The sequence below is a fragment of the Myotis davidii genome, unplaced genomic scaffold, assembly GCF_000327345.1.
Source record: "Myotis davidii unplaced genomic scaffold, ASM32734v1 scaffold866, whole genome shotgun sequence".
NCBI lineage: Eukaryota > Metazoa > Chordata > Mammalia > Chiroptera > Vespertilionidae > Myotis > Myotis davidii.
The window spans coordinates 1,548,109-1,573,933 of NW_006297145.1; the positions used below are offsets into that span (position 1 = coordinate 1,548,109).

At 46.4% G+C, this 25,825-nt stretch overlaps 1 protein-coding gene across 2 annotated transcripts in view; it reads right to left on the minus strand.

The window, feature by feature from the left end:
- Window positions 1–4,601: 4,601 nt before the first annotated feature.
- The window catches only part of ASTN2 (astrotactin 2), a 647,457-nt gene continuing 626,233 nt past the window's right edge, over window positions 4,602–25,825 (minus strand). For both annotated transcript variants that reach the window (XM_006772883.2, XM_006772882.2), the window contains exons 20-22: window positions 20,269–20,369; window positions 17,436–17,619; window positions 4,602–5,424 (exon numbers count right to left, since the gene is read on the minus strand). In XM_006772883.2, the coding sequence (XP_006772946.1) occupies window positions 5,187–5,424; window positions 17,436–17,619; window positions 20,269–20,369 (523 nt within the window). In that variant the 3' untranslated portion in view covers window positions 4,602–5,186. The remainder of the gene's footprint in view (window positions 5,425–17,435; window positions 17,620–20,268; window positions 20,370–25,825) is intronic.

Below are 25,825 nucleotides of genomic sequence, written 5' to 3' on the forward strand. Positions count from 1 at the left end.
ATGAAACCATCTCTCTTTCCATAAGTCTGGTACCCTACAGTGGCTTTCCACAGCCCCTCACTATGGTTCACACACCTGCATTTGGAAGTCATAACGTATTTGTTACACACAGGCCCATGCAGGATTTCCACATAAAGTTAAATTATATTTTTGGCTTTAATGTGTTCCAATTACTGTACCTGCATGATGTAAATCGTGCCTCATCTATGCACTGTATTGAACCCATGTGATTTATCATCTACTTCATGCCCCAACTGGTTCTGCCTGGTCTAACATTCAGACACCAGAGGGAAAAGGGAAGGCAGCAAGTCCTGTTGACTCAACTTCCATAATACCACTCAGATCCTGCCTCAACACTGCAATGGCTCTGGCTCAGGCATCATCATCTCCCACTAAAATAACACTCATCTAGTCTCTGTCCTATCCTATCCTATCCTATCCTATCCTATCCTATCCTATCCTATCTACATATCTATCTATCCTATCCCATCCTATCCTAATCCTATCCTATCCTATCCTATCCTATCCTATCCTGTCACCATGCCACTGACTCTCTCCCTTTACTCTTTTACCTACAGCCAGAGGAGTCTCCTCAAAGTGCTATTCTGCCCATGTAACGTTCTTGTGTTCAATTCGGTGCTTTCCAATGGCCAGTGTGGTATGGCTCTGCCAACCTTGTGAGACACAGCCTCCAGCTCTCAGCCCACACCAGTTGCTCACGATCCCTCAAACTGACATGTTGGCCTCTCTACTCATGATGCCCTTTCCATACTGCTCTTCTCACTGAACTCTCATCCATCCTTTGACTGTGAAGTCTTCCCTGATGCCTGCCTTCCAATGGCAGAGGTAATCACACCCATCCTTTCTCGTATACATAAGACATTGTAATAACTATTTATTGAGAGCTTTTGTTTTCAAGCACCAATGACTTTATATATACGTTACCTAATTTAATCTTTCCAACAGTCCTTTGAGGTAGTGTTTATCCCCTTCATAGGTGAATCAAGTGAGGTTATGTGAGGTTAAGTTAACCTCTAACCTGAGCCTCCTATTAGCAAGTCTCAGGGTTTAGCCGCTCCTCACTGTAAATTGCACAGCTAATATTTAAACCCAGATTGGCATGACTCCAAAATGTCTGATTTTATCACACTGCATTCAGTTAGCTAAGTTCTGGGAGTTCCTTAAGGGTAGGGTCTCAGTCCTGATCATCTCAGTGCCCCACACCTAGAAATTAGCACTCAGGTATAGGCTGGAAGTGAGAGGGACTTAGCTTTTGACTTAGGATGAAGAAGGGGGCATTACCCACATTTGCCCATGGAGGTAGTAAGCACAGTGCCCACCAGTTTGAAATACTTGGTCCACCCAAGTTTAGATCTCAGTATTTCAACATCATCGCCTACTAGCTTTAGGATTTGGAACAGGTTATTCAACCTGCCTAAACTTCAGTTTCTTTCATTGGAAGACTGTAAATAGCACATGACTGTTTTGTACATGGTTAAATGAGATACACATGTAGAGTCACTGATATGATAAGGACACCATACATGGTAGTTAGCAGCATTTGTCTATGCAGTCCACTCTTTGTCATAAAGCCTACCCAAAGAAAACACTTTCTGACCATACCGAAGATGGGAGTCACTGAGGGGCGATTTCCTGTGCACCCCCAACACACAGCTCTGTGTTTTCACAACTTCTCTGTTCAGTGGTGGAAACCACACAGAAAACCCAATTTTTGCCAGCACAGTGGACATGAGCCCCCTGGCCTTTTCTGCAGCATCACATGAATCAATGCGGCCATGCAGTGGCCAGGGTGGGTGCTGGACCCAGCAGCGTCATTTGCATTTTTCTTTTTCCAATGAAACATTTTGTTATTATTTTTTTAATCCTCATCCAAGGATATGTTATTACTGATTTGAGAGAGAGAGAAAGGAAGGGAGAAGAGAAATATTGTTGTGAGAGAGAAACATCAATCATTACCTCCTGTACCCACACTGACCAAGGATCAAACCCGTAACCTGGGCATGTGCCCTGGCTGGGAATTGAACTTGCGACCTTTCCATGTATGGGACAATGCTCCAACAACTGCGCCACACTGGCCAGGGCTCTACTGAAACATCTTAACAAATATGGGTCTAACCTCCTTTCCTGCCATGGCAGGGCAAACTTGCATGCACACACACACACACACACACACACACACGCACACACCTGTCGAGTCAGAATTCTGAAATCTCCGTCTGGAGAGCCTTGTGGTGGCTGGGAAGGGCTAGAGACAATAGGCTCCACGGTATCAGGACATGGAGACTGAAACCAGAGAGAGACATGGACGGAAGAACAAGTTGGGGACAGCCTGATTGCACGTCTCCTTAGGAGCCAGCTAACTTTGGCCAACTGAGCAGCAATCCAAAGGTCAAAGCTGTCTGCGAGAGACTCAAAGAAACCACATGCTTCTCCTTGGAGTTATTGCTATTGCTTAAGTTCCACCATCACTGCAACTTCTCTTTGAGTTAAATTTTTGATACTATTTACAACTCATGCATCCATTGGCTATCGGTTATTAATTTCACCTCGTGATCAGACTTCTATAGACCTTTCTCAGCCAACGTTTCCTAGTTATCTCCCCCAAATTCATAGCATAATGTATAGTGTCTCTATAAGGAGAAAGAAAACGTGACTGTATATTGTGCTGGATGCATTAGCATTACCCTTTCACTCAGGCCTCACAACAACCCCACCAGGTGGGACTATCATTGAACCCATTGTGTTGATGATGGAACTGAGGTTCAGAGGTCAAATTACTCACCCAGAGTAATAGCTGGTGAATGGCAGCAGTCACATTCAGACTTAACCAGGCTCAGACCACAGTCCCAGCACATTGGGAAGTTTAACTTTCTGCCACTGATGAGCTAAGTTTTTCTTCAGGTTGGGTCAAGACAATGGAAAGCTACAGCAATGAGGAGACTCAGCAAAGGCGTGAGACCTATGGTTCAAAAAAGGGTATATATGAGAGGAATTTAGAATAGGGGTTGGCATGTGATAAACCTACAGACTGAATGTCTGTGCCCCTCCCTCCGAATGTATATTTTGAAACATAATCCCCAATGTGATGGTATTTGGAGGTGGGGCCTTTGGGAGGTGATTAGGTCATGAGGGTGGAGCCCTTATGAATGGGATTAGTGCCCTTCCAGAGGAAACCTCAGAGAGCTCCCTTTCCCTTTCACCATGTGAGGATACAGGGAGAAGATTGCCACCTATGAACTAAGAAGAGGGCTCTCACCAGACACCAAATCTGTTGACGCCTTGATCTTGGGCTTCCCAACCTCCAGAACTGTGAGAAACAAAATTGTGTTGTTTATAAGTCACCCAGTCTATGGTATTCTTTTATACCATAACTGTCCAAATAAATGTTTGAAGAAATACAGCAGGCTAATTTTTAAGTTGATAATTTTGTAAGGCCCAAGGATGATGTTATAAATATCCAAATGGCCCTTGGCAGATAAAAGGTTCCCCACCCCTGCCAGGTGTCATCCTTGCTTTATGACAGTGATGGCGAACCTTTTGAGCTCGGCGTGTCAGCATTTTGAAGAACCCTAACTTAACTCTGGTGCCGTGTCACATATAGAATTTTTTTGATATTTGCAACCATAGTAAAACAAAGACTTATATTTTTGATATTTATTTTATATATTTAAATGCCATTTAACAAAGAAAAATCAACCAAAAAAATGAGTTCGCGTGTCACCTCTGACCCGTGTGTCATAGGTTCGCCATCACTGCTTTATGAAATACCTGACCTACATCACACTTCCTCTAGTCAGCCAGCTCCTCTGAGCTACTGTCCAGGTGGCAGGAATCCATAATGCCTCTCCGTACTCATTACCCTCCCAGGTAACACCCTGGAAGCAGTTCCAGTGTCATTGAAAAGATTTCAGAGGTGAACTGTCTCTCTCACAACCACAGGATCCAACCACCATCTCCTGTTGCCTGAAAAGGACAGCTGTCACCCTCTTTGGGGCTTTCTCCAGTCCCACCTCCACCCTGCAGCTGGTATGGCTTTTTCAATAAAGAGCAATTTGGCTATTTCACTCTTGGGCTGTCAGCTTCTTTAAATACTGTCAAACCTTTTACTTGAGACTTCTCCAGCCCTGCCTAGCCCCCAGCCTTTCCACTTGCTACCTCCTACTGCAATCTCTATGCTCAATGACAGTGCTCGCAGCCCTCGAATGAGTTCCGTTTTCTCAATCGCTTTTGCTCATGGTGTCCCATCTGCCTGGAGTAAATCCCACTCTTTGTCACTCTGTCTGGCTTACTCCTCCCCCTCCTTTGATCAGAGGTCTCCCTTTTTCAAAAAACCATTGTGTCTTTTTGTCTAATGACCCAACAATGCATTCAGAGGATCTCTACCCTTCACCCATCGCAGCCCAAAATCACTAGATTGCTTCTCTATTTCCATTGGACAATAAGTTCCCTGAGAGCAGGGAGCTCCTCTGTCTTCCATTCCATGCCCATGCCTGGCAGATAGTAGATAATCAATACAGATTTGTTAAGTGAATAAACCGAGGTCCCCCGTTGGTAAGAAACACCACCCAAGCAGAGAGAGAGAGAGAGAGACAATAGGAATTTTTAATGCGTGGAAAGTCCTGCAGGGACACCGGGCAGACCCACAGGTAGCAGGAAGAGGCCGAGGTCCTGCAAACTCAATGCCATCTGGGAATAAAGTCCCAAAGACCCACGCTTCCTCACGGTGCGATCCTCGGGGCTTCCTTCCTGACGCTGAGGAGGGCAGATCGTCTCTGCATCCATCTCCTCCCGGGGTCCAGGGCTGGGAGGAAGCTGAGTGTGGCCGTGGGAAGGAAGGAGAGGAAAGGCCGCTTGGTTTCCACCTGGAAGCTCCTGCCTCGGCATTGACCGCCATCCAGAAGAAAACGTTGAAAAAGGAGAGACTTGGACAGAGTCAAATAATATCTTAGAAAAAAATAAAAGGTAGAGAAAAATGGATAATCCCAGTGTTTACAAAGTCCTCTGTCGGCTATCCACAAGAGAGTTTGCTTTGGCCTCACTGCCAAGCCTAATTGGCCAAGCCCATCCTCAGCTGTCTCCCAGCCCACCTCGGCCCTGGCATCCACGGGGGTGCAGCTCCCCCTCCCAAGAAGAGTCTCTGTGCTCACGGAGGGCGGCGGCCCCCCTCACCGGCCCTTGGAGTCCCCATACGTGTTCCGGGCCATGGACACCATCTTCTCCTCGCACGTGATTCTGGTGTCCTTGAGGATGCTGTACCACACCATGCCCGCGGGCCGGACCTCCTCGCTGCGGCAGAACAGGTAGGGCACCGTGTCCACACGGCTCTGGATGTGGGCGCTGCGCAGGAGGCTGGAGCAGTGGCTGCTCACCCTCTCCAGCCGCCTCAGGATCAGGTGGGCCTTCCTGAAAGGCAGGAGGAGACAGTGAGGAAGGAGGAAGCCCGGTCAAGGGTCAGGTCTTTGAGGGGCGCATAAGGATCAACAGACAAAGGAGGACTTGTCGTCCCAGCAACTTCCTATCCATCCTGACGTGAGTGCGGTATTTCAAACGCCCATTCCAATATCACCCTCTACCTCTCCTCTCCAATTGTTCAATGTCGAAAAAATGAAAAGGAGAGATAACCCTTTGCTAAGATAGGAGAGTCCCAGGCGTCAGCTTTGGGACTCCAACACAGTGGAAATTGTTATAATAATGATAAACAACAATAATAATAACTAAAATGTATTGATACCATGTGTAGGAAATTGGTCCTTTACATACATTTAAAAATGTTTATTTATCTTTACAATAGCCCTGAAGGCAAAGGCTCAGAGAAATGATATTACTTGACCAAGGTCAAACATCAAATTGACCTTGGAGTTGGGCGTTTGAATGTAGACCATGAAAAACCACAAGTCCCTCCCTATCTGCTTTCATGCTTCTCTAATTCCCTCCTGCTCTTCTCACAGTCAGGAAATTTGGAATCGTATGTCAAAGCCTAGGATATATGTCCCCAAATCACAGGGTCTCTGTGTGTCATTGCTCTCACCTCCAGAACAGTGATGGTGGTCTTACCTTCCTCAGCGGGCTGTGAGATCATCTGAGAAATGCCCAAAGCCTGGCTGGCACAGAGTAAGTGGCCAATAAATGACAGCTACTCTGATAGAGAATTACTACTTACTACGGTGATGTCTAGGATTAAGGTCACACTGAACAGTAGTCTGAGCAGGAATCACTCTGTACCTGGTGGTCATCATTAGTAATTTACCCAGGGCCCTTTGCCCAGCACCAGAGCGAGGAGCTCTGGGGAGATATGAGGGCTGCATAGAAAATTAAAGGATCTTGGAGATGACCTAGTCTGGGGTTTCTCACAGGCAGGAAGAGTACATTGGGGCTTGTTATTCATTACTGGGGGTACTGTCCTGTAGAAAGTTTGGCAGCATCCCTGGACCTCTGCCCACCAGATGCCAAGAGCGATCCCAGTTAGGAACTGATGACCCAGTCTGATCTCTCGTTATAGAGGTGGAAACAGGCTTAGAGAGGGAAAGGAATGTCCCTTTCCCAGGTCAAACCACAAGTACACGTCACTGTCCAAGTGCCTGTCTCCTGTGGAACCCACGTTTCTTTACATCCTATTACCTTCCAGATCCCCAGGAATCCCGAGGGGCTAAATAACAGGCTCTCTCCCACTATCTCCATGGCCCTCCGAGACCCGAGGAGGCAGGCGGTTTTATGACCACAGACCCCACAAATGGGAGACTGTGTTAGGCACCTGTGTGGCGGCTGGAAAAGGGCCGGGATTATGTGTGTGCGTTTTGTGGGCACAATTTATGAGGTGCCTTTCAAAAAGTCCTTTTTGTATAGCTCACCACTTGGGTGGAATACTTCCTGAGGTGCCAAGAATTCATAGCTTCATAATCGCACTCGAGTGGCCGCACTACCCTAGTCCTCGCTCCCTCCAGCAGGCACCTCCCCGAGAGCAGCCTGGGGAGGTTATTCCTACCCCTCCTCCTTGGTGTGCTTAATCTGTTCCTTAATAGCTCCATGCCCTTGGGAGACTTACTTAATGTCTCTAAACCTACTTCTTTGCTTGAAAAATGGGGCTGTTGTGAGGTCAATGGGGATAAAGTCACCAGTTGCTCATTTATTGAGCATTTAGTATGTGGCTGAGCTCCCCATCCAGTGGGAAAGACAGACAGATTGACAGTTACAGCACAGGTGGCAAGGGCAATGATGTAAGGAGGCACAGGACCCGTGGGAAAACAGAGGAAGGTGCCTCGGCAGGATTGGGGACATGCAAGATGTCTTAGTTGGAGGGGAACTTGTGTTGAGCCTCATAAATGAGGAGGGGTCAGGCAATGAAAAGGGCAAGGACATAACAGGAGGCAGAGGCAAAGGCAAAGAGATAAGGGCTTACATAGAAGTTCTGATGGCTAGAATCCAGTGTGTGAGTGAGGACACAGTGGGAAACTGGGGAAGTGGCAGGGGCCAGTGGAGACTGACTGCTCGAGGAGAATCAAACTGGGGGAGGGCAAGACTGGCAGCAGGCACTGAGGTAGACAACACACAGGTGCTACTGTTCTGCTCGGGGTTGCTTTTGCTCCCTGTGCCTTTAAGAAGCGACTTCCTCTTTCTATTGCCTGATTTATAAAAAGAAAATAACATCTGCCTACCTCATTGAGTTATGGCAATGATTAAACAATACATGTCAATTGTTAGTTAATCCATGTAAAACTCCCAGGCAAGTGTTTAGCACACAGTAAGCCCTTCGTGTGTGTTAGAAAGTATCACCATCATCGCCACCACCTCCGCCGCCACCATCATTATTATCTCTGTACTGGTTTAAGACTTGAGCATCTTTATAAGTTGGTGGCAGGAGACAGACAGACAGAAATGGCACAGCCTCTAATACGGGTGCAGAGTGCTGGGTTGAAGAGCTTGCCTGGTGCTATGGGAATATATCAAGGGGACACCCAATCATTAGTTTGGGGGCTATAAAGAGTCTTCCTAGAAGATGGAACATCTAAGTGAGGTCGTCAGTGATTAAAGAATGTTTCAGGTAGATAGAGAGACAGAGGGATATCCTCCAAAGTTAGACGGAGACAGCATAAAACCACCAACTGCTTGAAACAGTCGGTGCAAATGGATAGAAGGTCTGTCAGTTCGGCAGAGAGCTGCCCATCTTCTAAGCCATGGCCATGTGTTTTATCTGTGGGGCAGTGGAGAGTCACAGTCTGATCAGACAGTCACAAAAATAAGCCACATACAAAATTAGGCTGGAAAGGGTGATTCCTCCAACATACCCGCATGCTTTGTCTTCATAGGCTCAGCCCTTCCCCACAAGAGAATCCAGAACCCACTGGACCAAGCCTCCTTTTGAATGGGTAGGGAAACGAGGGTTTGGAAAGAGAAAATAATTTGCCTCAAGGAATGGCTCAAGTTGGTTATAAAGAATATGCTAGAAGCAAGGCTCCTGGCCGTATGGAGCGGAGATGAAATATTGGGCTCTGGAGACCCAGATTCAAATCTTAGCTCTACAGCTTGGCCATGTGGATCATGGGCAAGCTCTTCAGTGCCATGAGCTCTTACCCCATCTGTAAAATGGGAATAGTAATGGTGTTTGGGGGAGGATAAGATAACCTGGGCAATTTGCTTAGTTCTCACTAAATGTTAGCCAAGATTCAGAGCAGCATCTTATCATAGAAAGCACGTAGGTGTCAGAGTACATTGGGGCAAGTCACGTCTCTTCTATGAGTCAGTTTCCTCATCTGTAAAATGGAACAGAGATGCTTATCTTGCAGGGATGTTGTTAGACTCCAATGAAATGACTGCCATGGGCACCCAGGATGGGAATCTACACTTTATAGACACTCCAAGGCCATTTTGCTTAACTGTCCCTGCTCTTTCTTCACCATACATAATGCCTCAGCATTTAGACTAGGGGCTTGGATCAGATGCCACAAGGATAGAAAAATTCGGAGGGTGAAGCTATGGAGAGAAAGGTTGGAGGTGCTCAAAGGCTGGAGAGGAGGAGCGGGAGTGAGAGAACAAAGGTGAGAGTTCTGGGTAATAACTTCTAGTAATAGAGAGCCATAAATCAAAGGCCAGGCATGCTCCAAGCTTTCCCTGGAGAGAGAGAGAGATCACAGGCAGAGTGACCATTTTTCTCAAATACCGAAGATGAAATCTTCCTCATTGCAGACAGGACTCAGCCCACTAGGATAGGAAGCAAGAGGTAAAGGAGGGCCACCACATAATAATTTACTGGTTTATCAGCAGGCAAGATTGACACAGAGCTGGCTTGTGAAAGAGTCAAGGGCTGGGATCAGATGCCACTACTCCAGGAATTGTAGAACCTTTGACCAACTATTCTATTCCCAGCCCTCTTACCCAATCAGCTGTTTGACACCGTTATCAGACAGAGACCTAACTTCTAAGGGGTCCTTGGAATGGAGAGGAAGAGAAGAGGCAATAAGCAAACATTCCTGTTGGCCTCCTTCCCTTTTCCCACCTCCTTGAGTTGAGCTCCAATGTGTCTGTGTCAGCTGACCTCAAGCTTAATGAGAGTTGAGGGCATGACGTGGCTTAATGAGAGTCAAGGGGATGACGTGGCTGCAAAAACTTGGAACGCAATCTCAGAAGTGGAGGGGGCAGCTGAAGGGAAGCACTGATGTCATTCATGCTGGTCAGGACACAGCTGGAGATCCCCGGTCACTTCTGGTAAGAGGGACCTATACAAATTGCAGCCAGGTCATGATGATGATGAAGGTTGTCTCAAAAGCACTTCTTCTAAGAAAGTACTGAAAGCAGGAGTGGAGGTGTCCACTGAAGGGGGAATTTATGCAAATGGTATGTTATTCTAGTAACTGAATACAATTGGTGGGAAAAAATAGAGCTGGGATGATAATGACTATAATTGATTGAGTACTTACTATGTGCCATCATCTCACCACAGTTCTAAAGTGTGTGCTTTATTCCCAGGCCTCAGGTGGTATAAGTGAGCCTCAGGCTGGTTACAGGAGTTGACCAGGGTTAACAGGGTGAGAGAGAGCAGAGTCTCAGATCTCTGCTGCAAGGCACCCGAGTTTTACGCATGAAGCCACTTGAAAATCGACAGAAGGCAAATTTTGACTCAATATAATAAAAACTTAAAACTGGAGTCCTCTAAATATATAATGAGTATTTCCATATTTTCAGTGGGTTCCCCTTCACTGGAATTGATTAAATAGGTTCTCAAAAGGAGGCTGTCTTACTCTATGCAGGCTGCTGCCACAAAATACCACAGATGGGGAAACTTATAAACAACAGGAACTTTTCTCTTACAGTTTCGGAGGCTGGAAGTCCAAGAGATGGTGGTGCGGTGTGGTGGCTGGCGAGGGCCTGCTTCCTGGTGCACAGATGGTGCTTTCTCACTGTGTCCTCACATGGTGAAAGGGGCAAAGGCTCTCTCCTGGGTCCCTTCTATGGGAGCACTAATCCCATTCATGAGTGGTTGACCCTCTTGACCTAGTCACTTCCCAAAGGCCCGCCTCCTCATACCATCGTGGTGGGAATTAGGTTTCAACACAAACATTTAGGGGAGACACGGACATTCAGACTAGAGCAGAGTTGAAGTCAGAGTCAATTTTTGTTGGTTTGTTTTTAATCTAAAAGAAATCGGGGGCTTGGTTCACAGAAAAATGCCATCTGCTGAGCATCCGATGAGCACTTCACAATAGGACCTTGTGTGACACCATTGCCAAAGAATTCAGTCCCTGAGATGAGAGGACCACATTCACTGAGGTCTACTCATGCCTCCAAGTCATGCTAAAATGGGGTTTTCCAGCGCTTCCCAGATACCATAAATCATGCTTTCCCTTAGTTGCTGAGACATTTGTGTATTTTCTACTGAGTCTCATTTTCCCTTATTTGTGCACATATCATGAGATGTAGTGTGTTATAATGGATAGGACACTGGCTTGATATCGGAAGACAATGTTTTGTATTTGGGCTCTGACATTTACTGGCTCTGTAACCTTGAACAATTTACTTAACTCCACTGATTCTCTCTTGCTTAAACTTCAAAACTGATTGTTCAGGAAGTGAAATGAGATGTAAGTGACTGGGCCCATACAAGGTGCTCAACCAGTATTTCCCACCTGGTTCTCAGAGTACCTCTACCCAGGTGTACAGCTCCCGACTGCAAGGAGATCAGTCAGATTCGTCAGGGTAAATTGCCTTGAACTAAGGCAATTCTCAGTCCTCAGCTTTCAAACCTAGCAATTCTCTAGGGAATTCACCTGCACAAGGGCACCATGTAGACCTGAGGAAGCAATGAGGCAAGCGGGGAAAATGCTTATACAGCGTTACTTCTGATAGCAAAGCAGTTGAAAGAAACCCAGTTGGTCTTTAACAAAGGACTCAATTCATATCATTGCATGGCTAACAGGCCTTTGGAAGATACAACATATTTGCATATACATCCACGGGAAAAGACTTTTTCTTGTAGTGTTAGGTGTGGACAGTCAGATGACAGAACACAGAGTATTTGTGTTCAGAGCTGATGGAGATGGAGCTGTGGTTATAGATGGAGACGTATCCTCAAGCCTGTGCCAGTTTCCCTATTCACACGCATAGCCCTGTCACTTCCATACCTGTGTCTGGAAAGGTATGCGCACACTGTGATTTGGGTGGGGACTGTAGTGTTCAGGAGTGTCAATTTTTCACTTTGCGTTTTATATACGTCTTTATCATTTTGAATGTTACAGAATGAGCAAGAGTTACTTTTAGAACAAAATACAATAGAGTTATTTCCACTTAGAAAAACCTACTCCCATACATGTATATTTTAAACTGGTGTGATACATGTGTACGATAGAACCATAGTTTAATGGCTTCTCAGTAGTTCACTACGTTTCCTCTCAAAATATATCCACATCAAATTTAACCTCGGACCATACCCACTAAGCAGAACACCGGAAGCCCAGGTATTAATTGTTCCTGAATATAGATCCTCAACACCAAGCTTGAAATGTGATTTTTAAGGTGACTGGTGAAAATAGTTACACTGGGCTTTGTCTCCTCATTCCGTCACAAGAAACTGTGCTACCTCCCCAAGAATCCATTCCTAAACTGATGACTTGAGTAAGGATGACTTGAGTCTCAACTAACCCAAAACTGTTTCCGTTTGGAACTGACAGAGACTTCAAGATAATAAGCAATTTTGCTACATTATCAGTGGGAATCTGATCTATGGGACACTTGTTCAAAGTCACAGTGTGTGCTGTTTGTATTTATCCGGTCTAAGACATCTTCAATGATAAGAGATGCTACTTCTTTCAAGAAAATAAAAAAATACACTGAATGTGCACATTCATGTGCACAGTCCATCCTGATTTCAGAAATGTCAAAAGATGCAAAAAAAAAATTAGCAGTGCATCTGAGATGATAGGAATATGGCCCTGGAAGCCTACATTTGCTCTTGTTCCCAATGTCCTAGAAATTCCAAGAGAGTTAATGCATAATATCTAAGGAAGAAACTAATATAATCTTGTACTGAAAGGACGTCCAGGGACACCCTAGGCTTGATTCACTGAGGACATAGCAACTATGTTCACGAATGTGCCAACTCCTCAGATGGGAAAAGCTTCTCGTCGGACTATGCTGAGAAAGATACTGGGCCATGATCTATAAGCGATGTCTGCCGTGAAAGCACATGGGGCTGACGGCATGACTACACTCTTCCTAGGCTAGGGAGATCGATCCCACAGAAACAAAACCTTTTCAAGTTCTTCTCCCTACCCTATCCTCTTAGTCTACTGTAACCGAGAGGATTGAGAGGCCCAAGAGGTCAAGGACGTTCAGACTGGAGCGGTTGCTGGTCCCTGGCCACCTATGAGCTCAGATTTTCTAATCGCCTCATAGGAACCATGTGGCTGGGACAGCTGTGTCAGCAGGTCTTTTCTGTGCAGCTGTTTGAAGTAACTTGTGGTTGCCATGGGAAGCAGGCTCTGGTGGTCACTGGCCTGATGGATTTATTAGGTAGAAGTAAGAGCTGCCCTTTTGTCACTGAATTTTATGGGGGTTATGTGACCACAGATCCGGAGGGTTGGTGATTATAGACCAACAGAATCCTACCAGAGCTCATCCCGTGATAGCTTCCGGATGCTCCCGGGAAATGCTCTTATCACCCAAGCCAGCTTAGTCCCTGAAAAACAGGACACGCTGGGCTGGTGTCTGTTCTCTGGTCGCTATGACCTTCAAGGTTTGCTGGTTTCATGGCTTCCCAGCTGGAAGGAACTTTGAAGTACAGCCCTTTGGTGTAATTAAGCGAGGTGCAGAATGGGATGGAATTTGTCCAAAGTCACACGGCAAGTGGGTAGCAAAGCAAAGACAAGGACCCCATCGCCCCTGGCTCTAGGGCACTCTTGCTCTCTCTCCTATACCTTGAGGTTCTGCACACTGGTTAACCTTTGAGAGGCCTGGCACATTGGCCCATATGGCTCCTCGGTTTAAAACCCAGCTTTTAAGAGAAAGAACAGACTCCAGAAAAGGTCTCAAAAGAGCCTTCATGACCTGACCTCTGCTGAACTCTCCAGCCTTGTTTTTTCCTTTCCCTCTCACCTTGAACTCTCTGCCCCAGTGAGACTTCTACTTCTTGACTGAAGTATAGTTTCTTGTCCAGCCCTCTCTTGTCTTGGCACAGGTTGTTCCTTCCAATGAGAACCCTCTTCCTTTAATTGGGAGGATTCCTATTCATTCTTTAACTTTAAGCAGACCCTTCACTTTCTTCCCCAGAAATTCTTCTTTCAGCTCCACGTCTGGATTAGCTGCACCAGTACCTGCGTCCAGAGCCTTGTCACTGCAAGTATGCTTTTGGACCAGAAACATCGCCATCACCTAAGAGCTTGCTAGAAAAGCAGCATCTCTGGCCCATCCCAGACCACCGAGTCGATCTGCATTTTCCTAAGGCCCCAGGTGATCCTCATGCACATTGCCGTTGGAGAAGCACTGCTCTAAAACCTGCTTCCCTTGCTCTTCATCTAGTGTGGTGCTTCTGCCTCGTTTCACTGCCCCTGCCCGCTGACCAGCCTTTTCCCCATGAGATGCTGAGCCTTGTAAAGGCAGACGCTGTCTTCTCCACACACGTGTGTTTCCAGCCCACAGCATAGCATTTGGCACATAGTAAGCACATTCAATGAGTCAATGAATCAATATATTCATGAAGTGAGGGCTCTTCAAGTCTCTTACTATTTGCAAGAAAAATGCATCATTTTACAAGGCTAAGTGCAAAGTTTAAAGTGCAAAGACTTTAGTTTGTGGAACTCGGATGTTTGCTACTGTGATCTATAGATCCTCGATAGCTCAGAGAAACCTCCAGGACCCTTGGTGTTGGCGGGGAGTTGAAGAGGAGACCTGGCAGGTGGGGCTCCAAACCACCCACTCTAGCTTCTCCCGAAACAACTCAGTGGCCCACAGAGACCACATACCTACTCATCCCATTATACAATTATTCTATAAGGAACGAGTTGGCGCCTACTTACAGGAGCAAATTGGACATAAAGGATCGCCAGCTATACAAACTGACATTGTAGTGGGTTAGAGAGGTGACATATAAATAAAGACATGTGAGGTACAGGATATTAAAACTAATAGGTACAGTGCAGAAAATTAAAACATGAGGTGTCAGCAAGTAGAAGTATTAAGGATATTCTGAGGAGATGGCATTCTATCTAAGACCTGGGGTTCTATGTAAGATTTACTTAGAAGATAAATTTTCCATGAGTTAAAAAAAAATACTAAGTACCACTAGACTAGCTTATCCTGATCACTTTGCAGATGAGGCACTGAGGGCCAGTGAGCACCAGAGCCCAAGGGTTGCACAGTGAGTTTACTAGCAGCGCTGGGATGGAGTCGGCTACACATGCCTTGGTTCCTGCTAACATGCCAGTGTACAGTGTTGGAGGAAGTGTGCCACGGGTGTGGGTTGGCACACAGTGGCTGGTGACTGGCTGGCCAGAGGTTAGCGAGTTATCACAATCCATTACCAAGTGAACTGTTCTGCCTCCCTGGGCAGCCAGGTGGCCTTTCCAGATGATTTATGTCCTGGAGGGTCATAAAGGGTCCCAAAGGTGTAAAGGCAGAGTCAGGATGGGACTCTGGCTCAGCTTCCGCCCAAACTCCCTGAGCCCTGTGGGAAAGCCCAATACAGTGGAATGTCTTCCCCTGCCCACAGCAAGACAGCAGCCGGGGCTCAAGCTTACCTGCCCTCATTCCGCTTTTATCTAAAGACCCTTCCTTTCATGAGAAATGGAGAAGGGTACGGTCTAGGACCCCACATAACAGATAAGGCCCCACCCAAGGAGAGGTCCCTTTTATCCCTGGCCCAAGCTCTGGTCTCTTCTCTTGAGGGCCTCACCTTCCCAGAAGGTTATTGCAATTGTGAGGACTCAGGGTGGGAGCTCAGGGCAGGCCCAGACTCCATAAAACCTGTCCCACTCTGGGCAGCTCATTTAACCCCGGTGGGCCTTTAAGTCTTTATCATCTATGAAAGAGGGAGGATACCCTCCTTTGTCCAGTTTATGGGGTAATTTTAAAGCTTTTGAAAGTCCATTAAATGTTTCAAGAAGTCATGCGATTCTCCCCCGCACCGCTGATGCTATCCTGGCCCAGAGCAGGGCTCTGTCTCTCCCGGTTATTATCACAACAGCCTCCAGGGCCTCCCTGCCTCCCTCCTGTCTGGACCTCTCCAGTCCATGCTTCCGACTGCAGTCAGAGGGATCTTTCTCCATTGAAGATCTAATAATATCACCCCCTCCCTGTGAAAAATACTTGAAAAAGCTTCCCATTACCCCAGGGAGATAATCCAAACTCTTTAACCCTACTTAGTGGGCATTCAGGACTGGCCCCTGCTGACCTCCCGCTTCTTATCTTTTACCGCTCCTGCTGTCACACACTTTGCTCTGACAATTTGGAAATTCTTTCAGTTCTTACACACACAGTGTTTACCGAAGTGCAGAAGGAGTTCCCCTGAGGCAGGAAATGGATTTGAGGTGGTGCTTGAGATGATCATATACCCAGTATTAAACAACAGTGAGTCACACTGGGAAAGCAGCTAGCTCCCCTGTTCACTCTCGCCCCTTCCTCTAGGTTACTTAAAAACAAAACACACCTCTTAGTTTGAGACTGTGTCTTGGCACTACCCTAACACCCGCCGAGCTGCCCTTTTAAAGGGAGAGCCTTGAGTTGGTCCAGGATGGAACAAAAGTGTGTGGTTTCTCCATTGTATGAATGTTTAGGTGTAATTTTCTATTGAGGTTAGATGGTGCTACGTTCCCCTTTACAAGATGGCACAGTGTTTTCTTTTCAAATATATTTGCAGTAAAAAGTGAATCTAAGGAAGAGGCAGCAAATGAACAAAATATATATGGAATGGTGATATGACAAAAAACATGCATGTGGCAGGCAAATGATCAAACTTTGAGGGAAAAACCTAGCTCTCATGTAATATCATCATCTCCTCTGAGCATTTCCCAGGGAGTCCCTCTGCCCCAGACCCTCTAATCCTTCTCTCCCTCCACTTGCCTGACCCCGCATCACCCTTTAGGTCTCAGAGTGTCAGCCCTTGGGAAGCCTTCACCAGGTGTCTATGCCTCGCCTGCCCAAAGGGCCCTATTATTTTGCTCTCATGACACCTGCTATTCCCATTCTGTGCTATTGCTTGTTTAATTACCTGCAAAGGTAACTTATGTGTAGGTAGGGATTGCTTCTACCTTTTCACCATCACATGGTCAACAACTAACATATAAGATGTGCTAATGAGTATGTGCTGAATAAATGAACGAATGAATGAATGGATGGATGACGTTGTTGGTGCAAGGCAGGAAATGCAGCCACCATTTCATATGCTGCTTTATGAAGCTTCAGAAGATGGCAACTGCATCTTAGTTATGTTTGAATCCTCCATAGCACTTAGAACAGTGGTTGACAATAGCTGCTGGTGACAAAAAGCATATCTTACTATGTGTTATGAATGTATTTAGTCATGGTCACTATTGGACTTCATTCCAGAAAATCTCAGATTTCTTATGGAAGAGCCCTGGATTAGGGGCCATGGCCTGTCAACGGTACCTCTCCGTGATCTCGGTTAGGACACAGCCCCTCAAGGAGCCCAAGTTTCCCGTCTCTAAAATCAGAGGTGGAAGTTGGGCAAGGGTATGAATCAGAAGAGCACTGATGTTTCTCTCTTACCTGACATTCCAGGAGTCCAAGAAGCTAAGATTCCAAGATTCTTTCTCCCTCCCATGTCCCATCGCTATCTAGAACCAACATGACCAAGGTGAGTGCAGCCCTTATTTATTTGATATAGCCCATTCTCAGCCTACAGGGAAAAGGGTCCAGTCAAGTCTAATGAAAGCAAGAAGAATGTACCCCTCCACTCACTCAGATGTGCATACCTGGGCCCCAGCTCATCCTCGCTCCTCCAGACAAAGTCCCCGAACTTCTCATAGTGAGAGTTGTAGTGGTGCTGGACTCGGAACAGCATGGAGGCTGACACCTCCATCAGCATGTTGTAGGCCGTCTGCTGCTCCTTTCCACTTGTGTACCCATTGTACAGATTGTAGATCTTGTCGGCTATCTCTGAGGGGGAAGAAGGCACAGATCACTGGACAGTAGGGAAAAGTGAGGATGGAGACATGCTTTGTAACAAGGGAGGCGTATCCATGTAGGGATTCACTTGCATGGCCTTTGCGGGCAGACAGACCGCAGTTCTATCCTGAACGTGTCAGGAACTAGCTGTGTTCAGTTTTTCTTTCAATTAGTGATAACAACGTCTACTCTGAGGACTAAATTAAAAACTGGATGTGAAGGACTTGAAACAGGGCTGGGCACAAAGTTAGTGCTCATAACAGCAAGATTCATTATTAATGTAAGTTTTGTGCCTGTGATTTAACATTAAAGCAAGTACAGAGGCTTAAGTAAACTGTCTTGGGCTCATCTCAATAGTCTATTTCTGTCTCCCCTCTGCCATTTTCCCAGCATGTTTCTGTGATCAGGTCTGACAGGTCCTCATTCAGTAATTGTTCAAAGGAAATCCAGAATCTTCCACTTGCCATTCATGACCATTCATACTCCTCCCTCCATTCCTACCAATCAATGGACTTTAATAGGCAGCTCTCCTGAGTAGAAAGCATGTCTTTGTATCTTTGAAGACTGATCAAAATGTATGTATGTCCCCAAGTCATTGCTAACAACAGCTGCCTCTAGGACAGTGGTTCTCAACCTGTGGGTCGCGACCCCTTTGGGGGTCGAACGGCCCTTTCACAGGGGTCACCTAAGACCATCAGAAAACACATATATAATCACATACTGTTTTTGTGATTAATCACTATGCTTTAATTATGCTCAATTTGTAACAATGAAAATACATCCTGCATATCAGGTATTTACATTACGATTCATAATAGTAGCAAAATTACAGTTATGAAGTAGTAACAAAAATAATTTTATGGTAGGGGGTCACCACAACGTGAGGAACTGTATTAAAGGGTTGCAGCATTAGGAAGGTTGAGAACCACTGCTCTAGGAGAACGGGGGGGGGGGGTGTGCATTTACTTTGCATTATTTTCTACTCTGATTTTTATTTTTCTTATATTTTTTAACAATATGAATGTATTATTTTAAGGTATCTTTTTTATTTTAATCCTCATCTAAAGACATACGAAGAGAGAGGAAGGTGGGGGGAGGGAGGGAGAGAGAGAGAGGCAGACATCGATTGGCTGCCCTCCATACATATCCCGACCAGGGATTGAACCCATGACCCAGGTATGTGCCCTGACAGGGAATCGGACATGCAACCTCTCGCTGTACAGGATAATGCTCAACCAACTGAGCCACTCCCACTGGGCTGCGTTATTTTAAAGTAGAATTAATGAAATTCTCAGAAAAACGTCTCAAGTCCCTTTGCCTCTGAGACTCAGCAGCTCACCGTTTCCTCTCGCCTACTTGCACACAGAGCATTTGGTATAGAGCTTTTTGTAGAAATGTCTCTCTCCCCCTATAGAGCGAGAACTCCGAAAAGGAGGTTTCCGCATCTCCTGCATGGCTTGTGCCAGGGCCTTAGAAAGCACTTGCACAGCCTGAAGTGAACCAGCAGGGCGTGAGCTGCTATCACATCTTTGCCAGTCCTGACGTAGAGGCTGCATCTACACGTTGCCCGGGAATGACGTGTACGGTGGATCTGACTGACTGGTTCTATTTTGTCAGGTGTCTTGCCTGATATGTACAATTCCATGGAACAGGAGCAGCAAAAGGTTTACTCTTGCGTGTGAACTCTGACTGATAGTACCGCTCGCTCATTGTAGCTCTATGCTGCAGAGGATTGTGAGGCCACCCCCGAGCTGGATGGGAGAGTGTGCTGTGACCAGCCAGTGATGTCTACACCGGTACAGCAAGCTGAAGTGGTGTTGGGGAGCACAAGAGACTTGGTTGGAAAGTTGTAAGGAGGACATTCTGATAAAAAGGAAGTGTGTGGAAGGCCACCTTCCCTGTTTATCGGAATTCCGACTTAGGGGAGACTTAGGGGAGTGTCGGAGGCGGGGCCCCTATTTATTCCTTGACCTTTCCAAACAAGCCTGGGCATATGCAGACCCCCGGACGTTTACTGGAATCCTTCTGCTTAATCCCTGGATGCCCTTGCCTCGAGGACAATGTAAACATGTGTCCCCCCAAGATTACTCACCTACTGACTGTATCTAAAGATAAAAATTCCAATAAAGGCAGACAATAGAGGCCGCTCTGGCTACTAAAGCCAGGGGCCCCTTAGCCCTCTTTTGCACAAACTGTCTCTGAGTAATGTGCTCATCTGTCATTTGGGGGCTGCTGGTCTGCCCTGGCAAAGTGGTCTTCTAGGTGCCACTGTTCTGCCAGCTGCAGCATAGACTGAAATGAACAAAAGTGACTGATCTCGAGGAAGTGCAGGCGAAGGGTCAGGATACAGCCATGGGCCTCTTCCTTTCCATCACTGCTTGACTCAGAATCAGAACACAGACAAACTCTATAAAAGAGGAGCAGGTCTGTCCACTGGCAAAGATATTGTGGCCATTCTGGGTTTCTTTTATGGCTTTGATGAATTTAGCTCCATGTTCCTCCTCCCTCAGTTCCTTTACTTTCTTCTCCCAATGCCAATAGATGTGGGGGCGGGAAAGGGGTGGTGGTTAGTGACTGTTGGGTACAAAAGTTAGAGACGGTATGGGAGTCCCCTGGGAAGTGAAGCAATGGGTCACCTACCTTCCGCCTTGTTGTCATCCACCAGAGGACAGGCTGTCCTCAGGGTCACCGTGCTGAGCTCCGAGTGCCTCCCCCGTGTGTCCACAGCGTACAGAGTGAACCTGCAGCATAACAAGAAAACAGAGCACCGGGCTGTGGCTTCTGAGGCCCCGGACAAGCAAAGCAAAGAGGAACCCAGACCACAGCACAGGTGCGGTCGGGAACACTCAGGCTGCAGGAGAAATGATTTCCTAAAAAAGATCATTATAAACCATTTACTGAGCACCAACTGCCTCCTGGGCCCTTTGCACTTAATCTCTTTCTTTACAAGCAAGCAAACCTGGAAGGCAGGGATCATTATCGCCTGCGTTTCACCCCGGAGGAAACCGAGACTTAGACTGCGCATCTTTCTATGGACTCATAGCTACTGAGGAACAGAGCACTTGAGAAGTGAACCCCCATGCTATCCTAGATAGCTGGGTACACTCACCTACCTTACTCCATTCATTTATTTAACTTACTGAGCATTAAATGTGCACCAGGAATTATTGTAGGAAGGTGCTCAGGTTATAAAGATGAGCAAGAGATTCAAGGTCCCTGCATGCATAGAGCAAATCAAAAAGTAAACAAAATATTCTATTAATGGTAAATGTGAGAAGTAATATAATAGGAGAAAGTGAAGAAGACTCATGTGGAGGGGAACGTAGGTGCTTTAGACAGTGTTGTCCACGGAGGACTTCAGGTGGAGAGCAGCACTGGGCTGAGAACCGAATAATGAGAAGCAACTGGCTTACGGGAGGAAGACCTGGGGGAAGAGCCTTCCAGACAGGGAGAGCAGTAAGTAAAGGCCCCAAGGAGGAAGGAGCCCAGGCTGTTGGAGGAATAGGCAGCGGGTGTGGCTTTAGCAAAACGATGTGAGGTGCATGGTTAGTGGGCACCTGTGGGAGTCTCAGTGTTATTCTAGGTACAAGGCATGTCCCCACCTTTCTATGATGTCACCCAAGGCTCCATGCTGTGCTAGGGGACGTAGACAGACAGTGTGGCTTTAAAAGGAAAGAGCTGGAAACCACGAACCAGGTAGATTCGGGTCCAATCCAGCGCACAGAATTCTTTCTGGAGCAGTCCCTACCCTCTGGCCTACCTTGAGAAGGCTCTCTGACCCTTTACACCTCCAGATCGCAACGTTCTATGTTTTAAACAAGGTCTAAAGAGACTTCCAAGAAGAGTAGGAGCCTTGAAGGCCAGGAGCAACGTGAATAGGACTGTTGAGCATCTGAGTGACTTGTCTCTGTCATGCCGTCCTCTTTCATCTGTCTTCAAGGACAGAGGCAAGAGGCTTCCCGGGGTCAAGTAGAAGAAACTGTGGTCTCAGGGGGCCTCTCTCCTTCCCTCCTTCCCCAATGCCTCAGCTCACCTCATGTTATATAAAAAGGGCTAAGACTACGGTCTCCAAGCTGCAGAATGATGAGCCCTGATTGACCGCAGATGTTAGGCACTTAATAAATGAGTTTATTTTACAACTTAATTAATATGTACCAAGACTTTAATATGTGTCAAGCACTGAGCTGAGCACTTTTACCTGCATTTTTACTATTAATTCCCCCAAACAATCCTAAAAAATAGCCACTATTACTCTATTTTATCTGAGGGTCAGGAAGAGGAAGTAGCTTGCCCAGAACCACAGAGGAATTCCTGGGACTGGCAGGTTAAGCCTAGGTTTGTCCGACTCCAAAGCCCATGAATTTAAAAACTGTCAGCCGGCCAAAGGTCTGTGGATACCAGCTCTGTATACATATAATTCCCTTTGGTACGCTCACCTAGCTCCAACTATAATGAGGCAGTGCCATTTCTATTTAAAATAAATAATTGCATTTATTGTCTCCATCTTTTAGAAGAGGAAACTGAAGAGCAAAAAAAAATGAAGCAATCTGTCCCAAGTCACAAGGTTAGATAAAGAAAAGAGCCAGGACTTGTAGCCGGGTCTGTCTTACTTTAAAGCCGTACCCTGGACTCTCAACTCTTGCTGCTCCACGTCTACCCTTGCTGGCTTTGGGGATCTGGACTGGGTGATGTTCATTTATTTAACTTACTGAGCATTAAATGTGCACCAGGAATTATTGTAGGAAGGTGCTCAGGTTATAAAGATGAGCAAGAGATTCAAGGTCCCTGCATGCATAGAGCAAATCAAAAAGTAAACAAAATATTCTATTAATGGTAAATGTGAGAAGTAATATAATAGGAGAAAGTGAAGAAGACTCATGTGGAGGGGAACGTAGGTGCTTTAGACAGTGTTGTCCACGGAGGACTTCAGGTGGAGAGCAGCACTGGGCTGAGAACCGAATAATGAGAAGCAACTGGCTTACGGGAGGAAGACCTGGGGGAAGAGCCTTCCAGACAGGGAGAGCAGTAAGTAAAGGCCCCAAGGAGGAAGGAGCCCAGGCTGTTGGAGGAATAGGCAGCGGGTGTGGCTTTAGCAAAACGATGTGAGGTGCATGGTTAGTGGGCACCTGTGGGAGTCTCAGTGTTATTCTAGGTACAAGGCATGTCCCCACCTTTCTATGATGTCACCCAAGGCTCCATGCTGTGCTAGGGGACGTAGACAGACAGTGTGGCTTTAAAAGGAAAGAGCTGGAAACCACGAACCAGGTAGATTCGGGTCCAATCCAGCGCACAGAATTCTTTCTGGAGCAGTCCCTACCCTCTGGCCTACCTTGAGAAGGCTCTCTGACCCTTTACACCTCCAGATCGCAACGTTCTATGTTTTAAACAAGGTCTAAAGAGACTTCCAAGAAGAGTAGGAGCCTTGAAGGCCAGGAGCAACGTGAATAGGACTGTTGAGCATCTGAGTGATTTGTCTCTGTCATGCCGTCCTCTTTCATCTGTCTTCAAGGACAGAGGCGGTAGCGAGCGTGGGAAGAGGCTTCCCGGGGTCAAGTAGAAGAAACTGTGGTCTCAGGGGGCCTCTCTCCTTCCCTCCTTCCCCAATACCTCAGCTCACCTCATGTTATATAAAAAGGGCTAAGACTACGGTCTCCAAGCTGCAGAATGATGAGCCCTGATTGACCGCAGATGTTAGGCACTTAATAAATGAGTTTATTTTACAACTTAATTAATATGTACCAAGACTTTAATATGTGTCAAGCACTGAGCTGAGCACTTTTACCTGCATTTTTACTATTAATTCCCCCAAACAATCCTAAAAAATAGCCACTATTACTCTATTTTATCTGAGGGTCAGGAAGAGGAAGTAGCTTGCCTAGAACCACAGAGGAATTCCTGGGACTGGCGGGTTAAGCCTAGGTTTGTCCGACTCCAAAGCCCATGAATTTAAAAACTGTCAGCCGGCCAAAGGTCTGTGGATACCAGCTCTGTATACATATAATTCCCTTTGGTACGCTCACCTAGCTCCAACTATAATGAGGCAGTGCCATTTCTATTTAAAATAAATAATTGCATTTATTGTCTCCATCTTTTAGAAGAGGAAACTGAAGAGCAAAAAAAAATGAAGCAATCTGTCCCAAGTCACAAGGTTAGATAAAGAAAAGAGCCAGGACTTGTAGCCGGGTCTGTCTTACTTTAAAGCCGTACCCTGGACTCTCAACTCTTGCTGCTCCACGTCTACCCTTGCTGGCTTTGGGGATCTGGACTGGTGATCTACACGGGCCCTCCAAGCATGGATACCTGGTGGTCTGATGCCCCAAAGGATGTTTTTACAAAAGACACCGTGAATCAGAACTTCTTGGTACAAGGGTCACAGTAAGCAGAAGCCAGTATCTTTATGGATAAAAGACCACTTGTCGTGTGTGTGTGTGTGTGTGTGTGTGTGTAAACCTCTTTAAAACAGCCCAAGTTCTCTTTTAAAGAACTGGGACATACTTAGCCCATCCCAGGAATATGTTTCTAACCTACTCCTTACTATTAATACGGAATCTCATTGTAATTGAGACAGTACAGTAGCAACGTCCTCTCTTTGCCTCCCCAGTTGAAATAGCAAGCAGTAGGAAGCTGACATTCTTGGTGCACAAAGGAATTTATCAGTCCATCAGGCCAGGTAAGTATCTGTGAGGCCACAAGCCAAGCTGGCAGCGAACCCCATGACCATACATACATGTTCCACATCCTCGGCTGCAATGGGACATGCCACTGGGCCGGTGACAGGTCCACAGAGACACCTCCTCGCACTACAGCAATGTCAGCACTGAGCAGAGGGCCTTGGGCAAGGGGTGGAGGAGGGATCGCCCAGAGCCCTGGTGGCATGCTGTGCGGAAGCAGGAGGAGCCTTGCAGCCCAATGGGCATCCACTGGAGTGGTGCTCACTAGCTTCATGCCTTAGGCTAGCTGATTATCCTCTGTGATCCTAGTTTCCTCGTATGTGAATCAGGAAGAAAACAGTCCTTACCCGCGCAATGTCAGTTCAGGTGCAGGGAACCCAGCACACTGCCCCGTTGTAACGCTAGGCATGGCTGCCCGCTAAAGAGTGCTCACAGGTACCGGGCCATTTACAAGCATTATTCCATTATTATGAGCTGGGTACTGTGATGGTTTACATTTTGCTGATAAGGATATTGGTTCCAAAGATGTAAGTAATTGACCTATTATTACATATTAAGTAGCAACAGGGGACCAGAACGTAGATCTGCCTGAATCCAAACATTATGTTCTTAACCATATTGTACAATAGTCCCCCCTTACCCAAGGGAGGTATGTTCTGTGACCCTCAGTGGATGCCTAAAACTGCAGATAGTATCTGACTCTATGAGTACAATGTTTTTCCACACATGCGTACCTACAATAAGATCTTTTAGGCAATTTCATGGATAGAAGGTTTGTTCTTAGCAACCTCAGCATACAATTTTTTTTCTTTCCTTATTAAGTTATGAACTTTTTCCTTTTCAATTAAAGGAAGCATGTTATGGCTCCTCCTTGGCACGTCCAAATTGCCAGCATCACTATTCTTGTGCTTTGGGGCCTTTATGAAGTAAAATGAGAGTAACAAGCACTGTGATACCATGAGAGTGGATCTGATACCTGGCGGCTACTAAGTGACTCACAGGCGGGGCGCGTCTACAGCATCAGGCGTCGGTGACAGGAGGCTGCTGTCCACCTCACAGCACAGTGTGTGTGGATGTGAAACGTAAGGGCTCTGCAAGGTGAGTTCAGATTGGGAAACCTTGTGGAGGGAGGGACTGAAAGCAAGATTGCAAAGGAACTTCAGGATGTGAAAATAAGTAGCAAAATAGGGGGGGTCAGGACAGGGTTGGGTGACACTGAGGAGTCCTTACTACCCATACCATAACCCATCTAGAAAGTGGAGGAGGCGGGATCCAAGCCCCAGCCTAGGTGTGCACTTCAGCGTGGGTACTGCCGCGTCCCTGGCATGGAACCCAGCACTGTGTGGATGGTTGGCATGCAGTAAGTATTTGGAGTAAATGAAGCGACTCCAGCCTGGCACCTCTCGTTTCTCAGTGTCAGTTTCTGCCTCAACAATATGGGAACAGGGTGAGGCTGTCTCTAGGAGGACCATGCGGAAGGATGTGTCAGAAGGGGCTTGTAAGTTGCAGATTTTTATATAGACCAT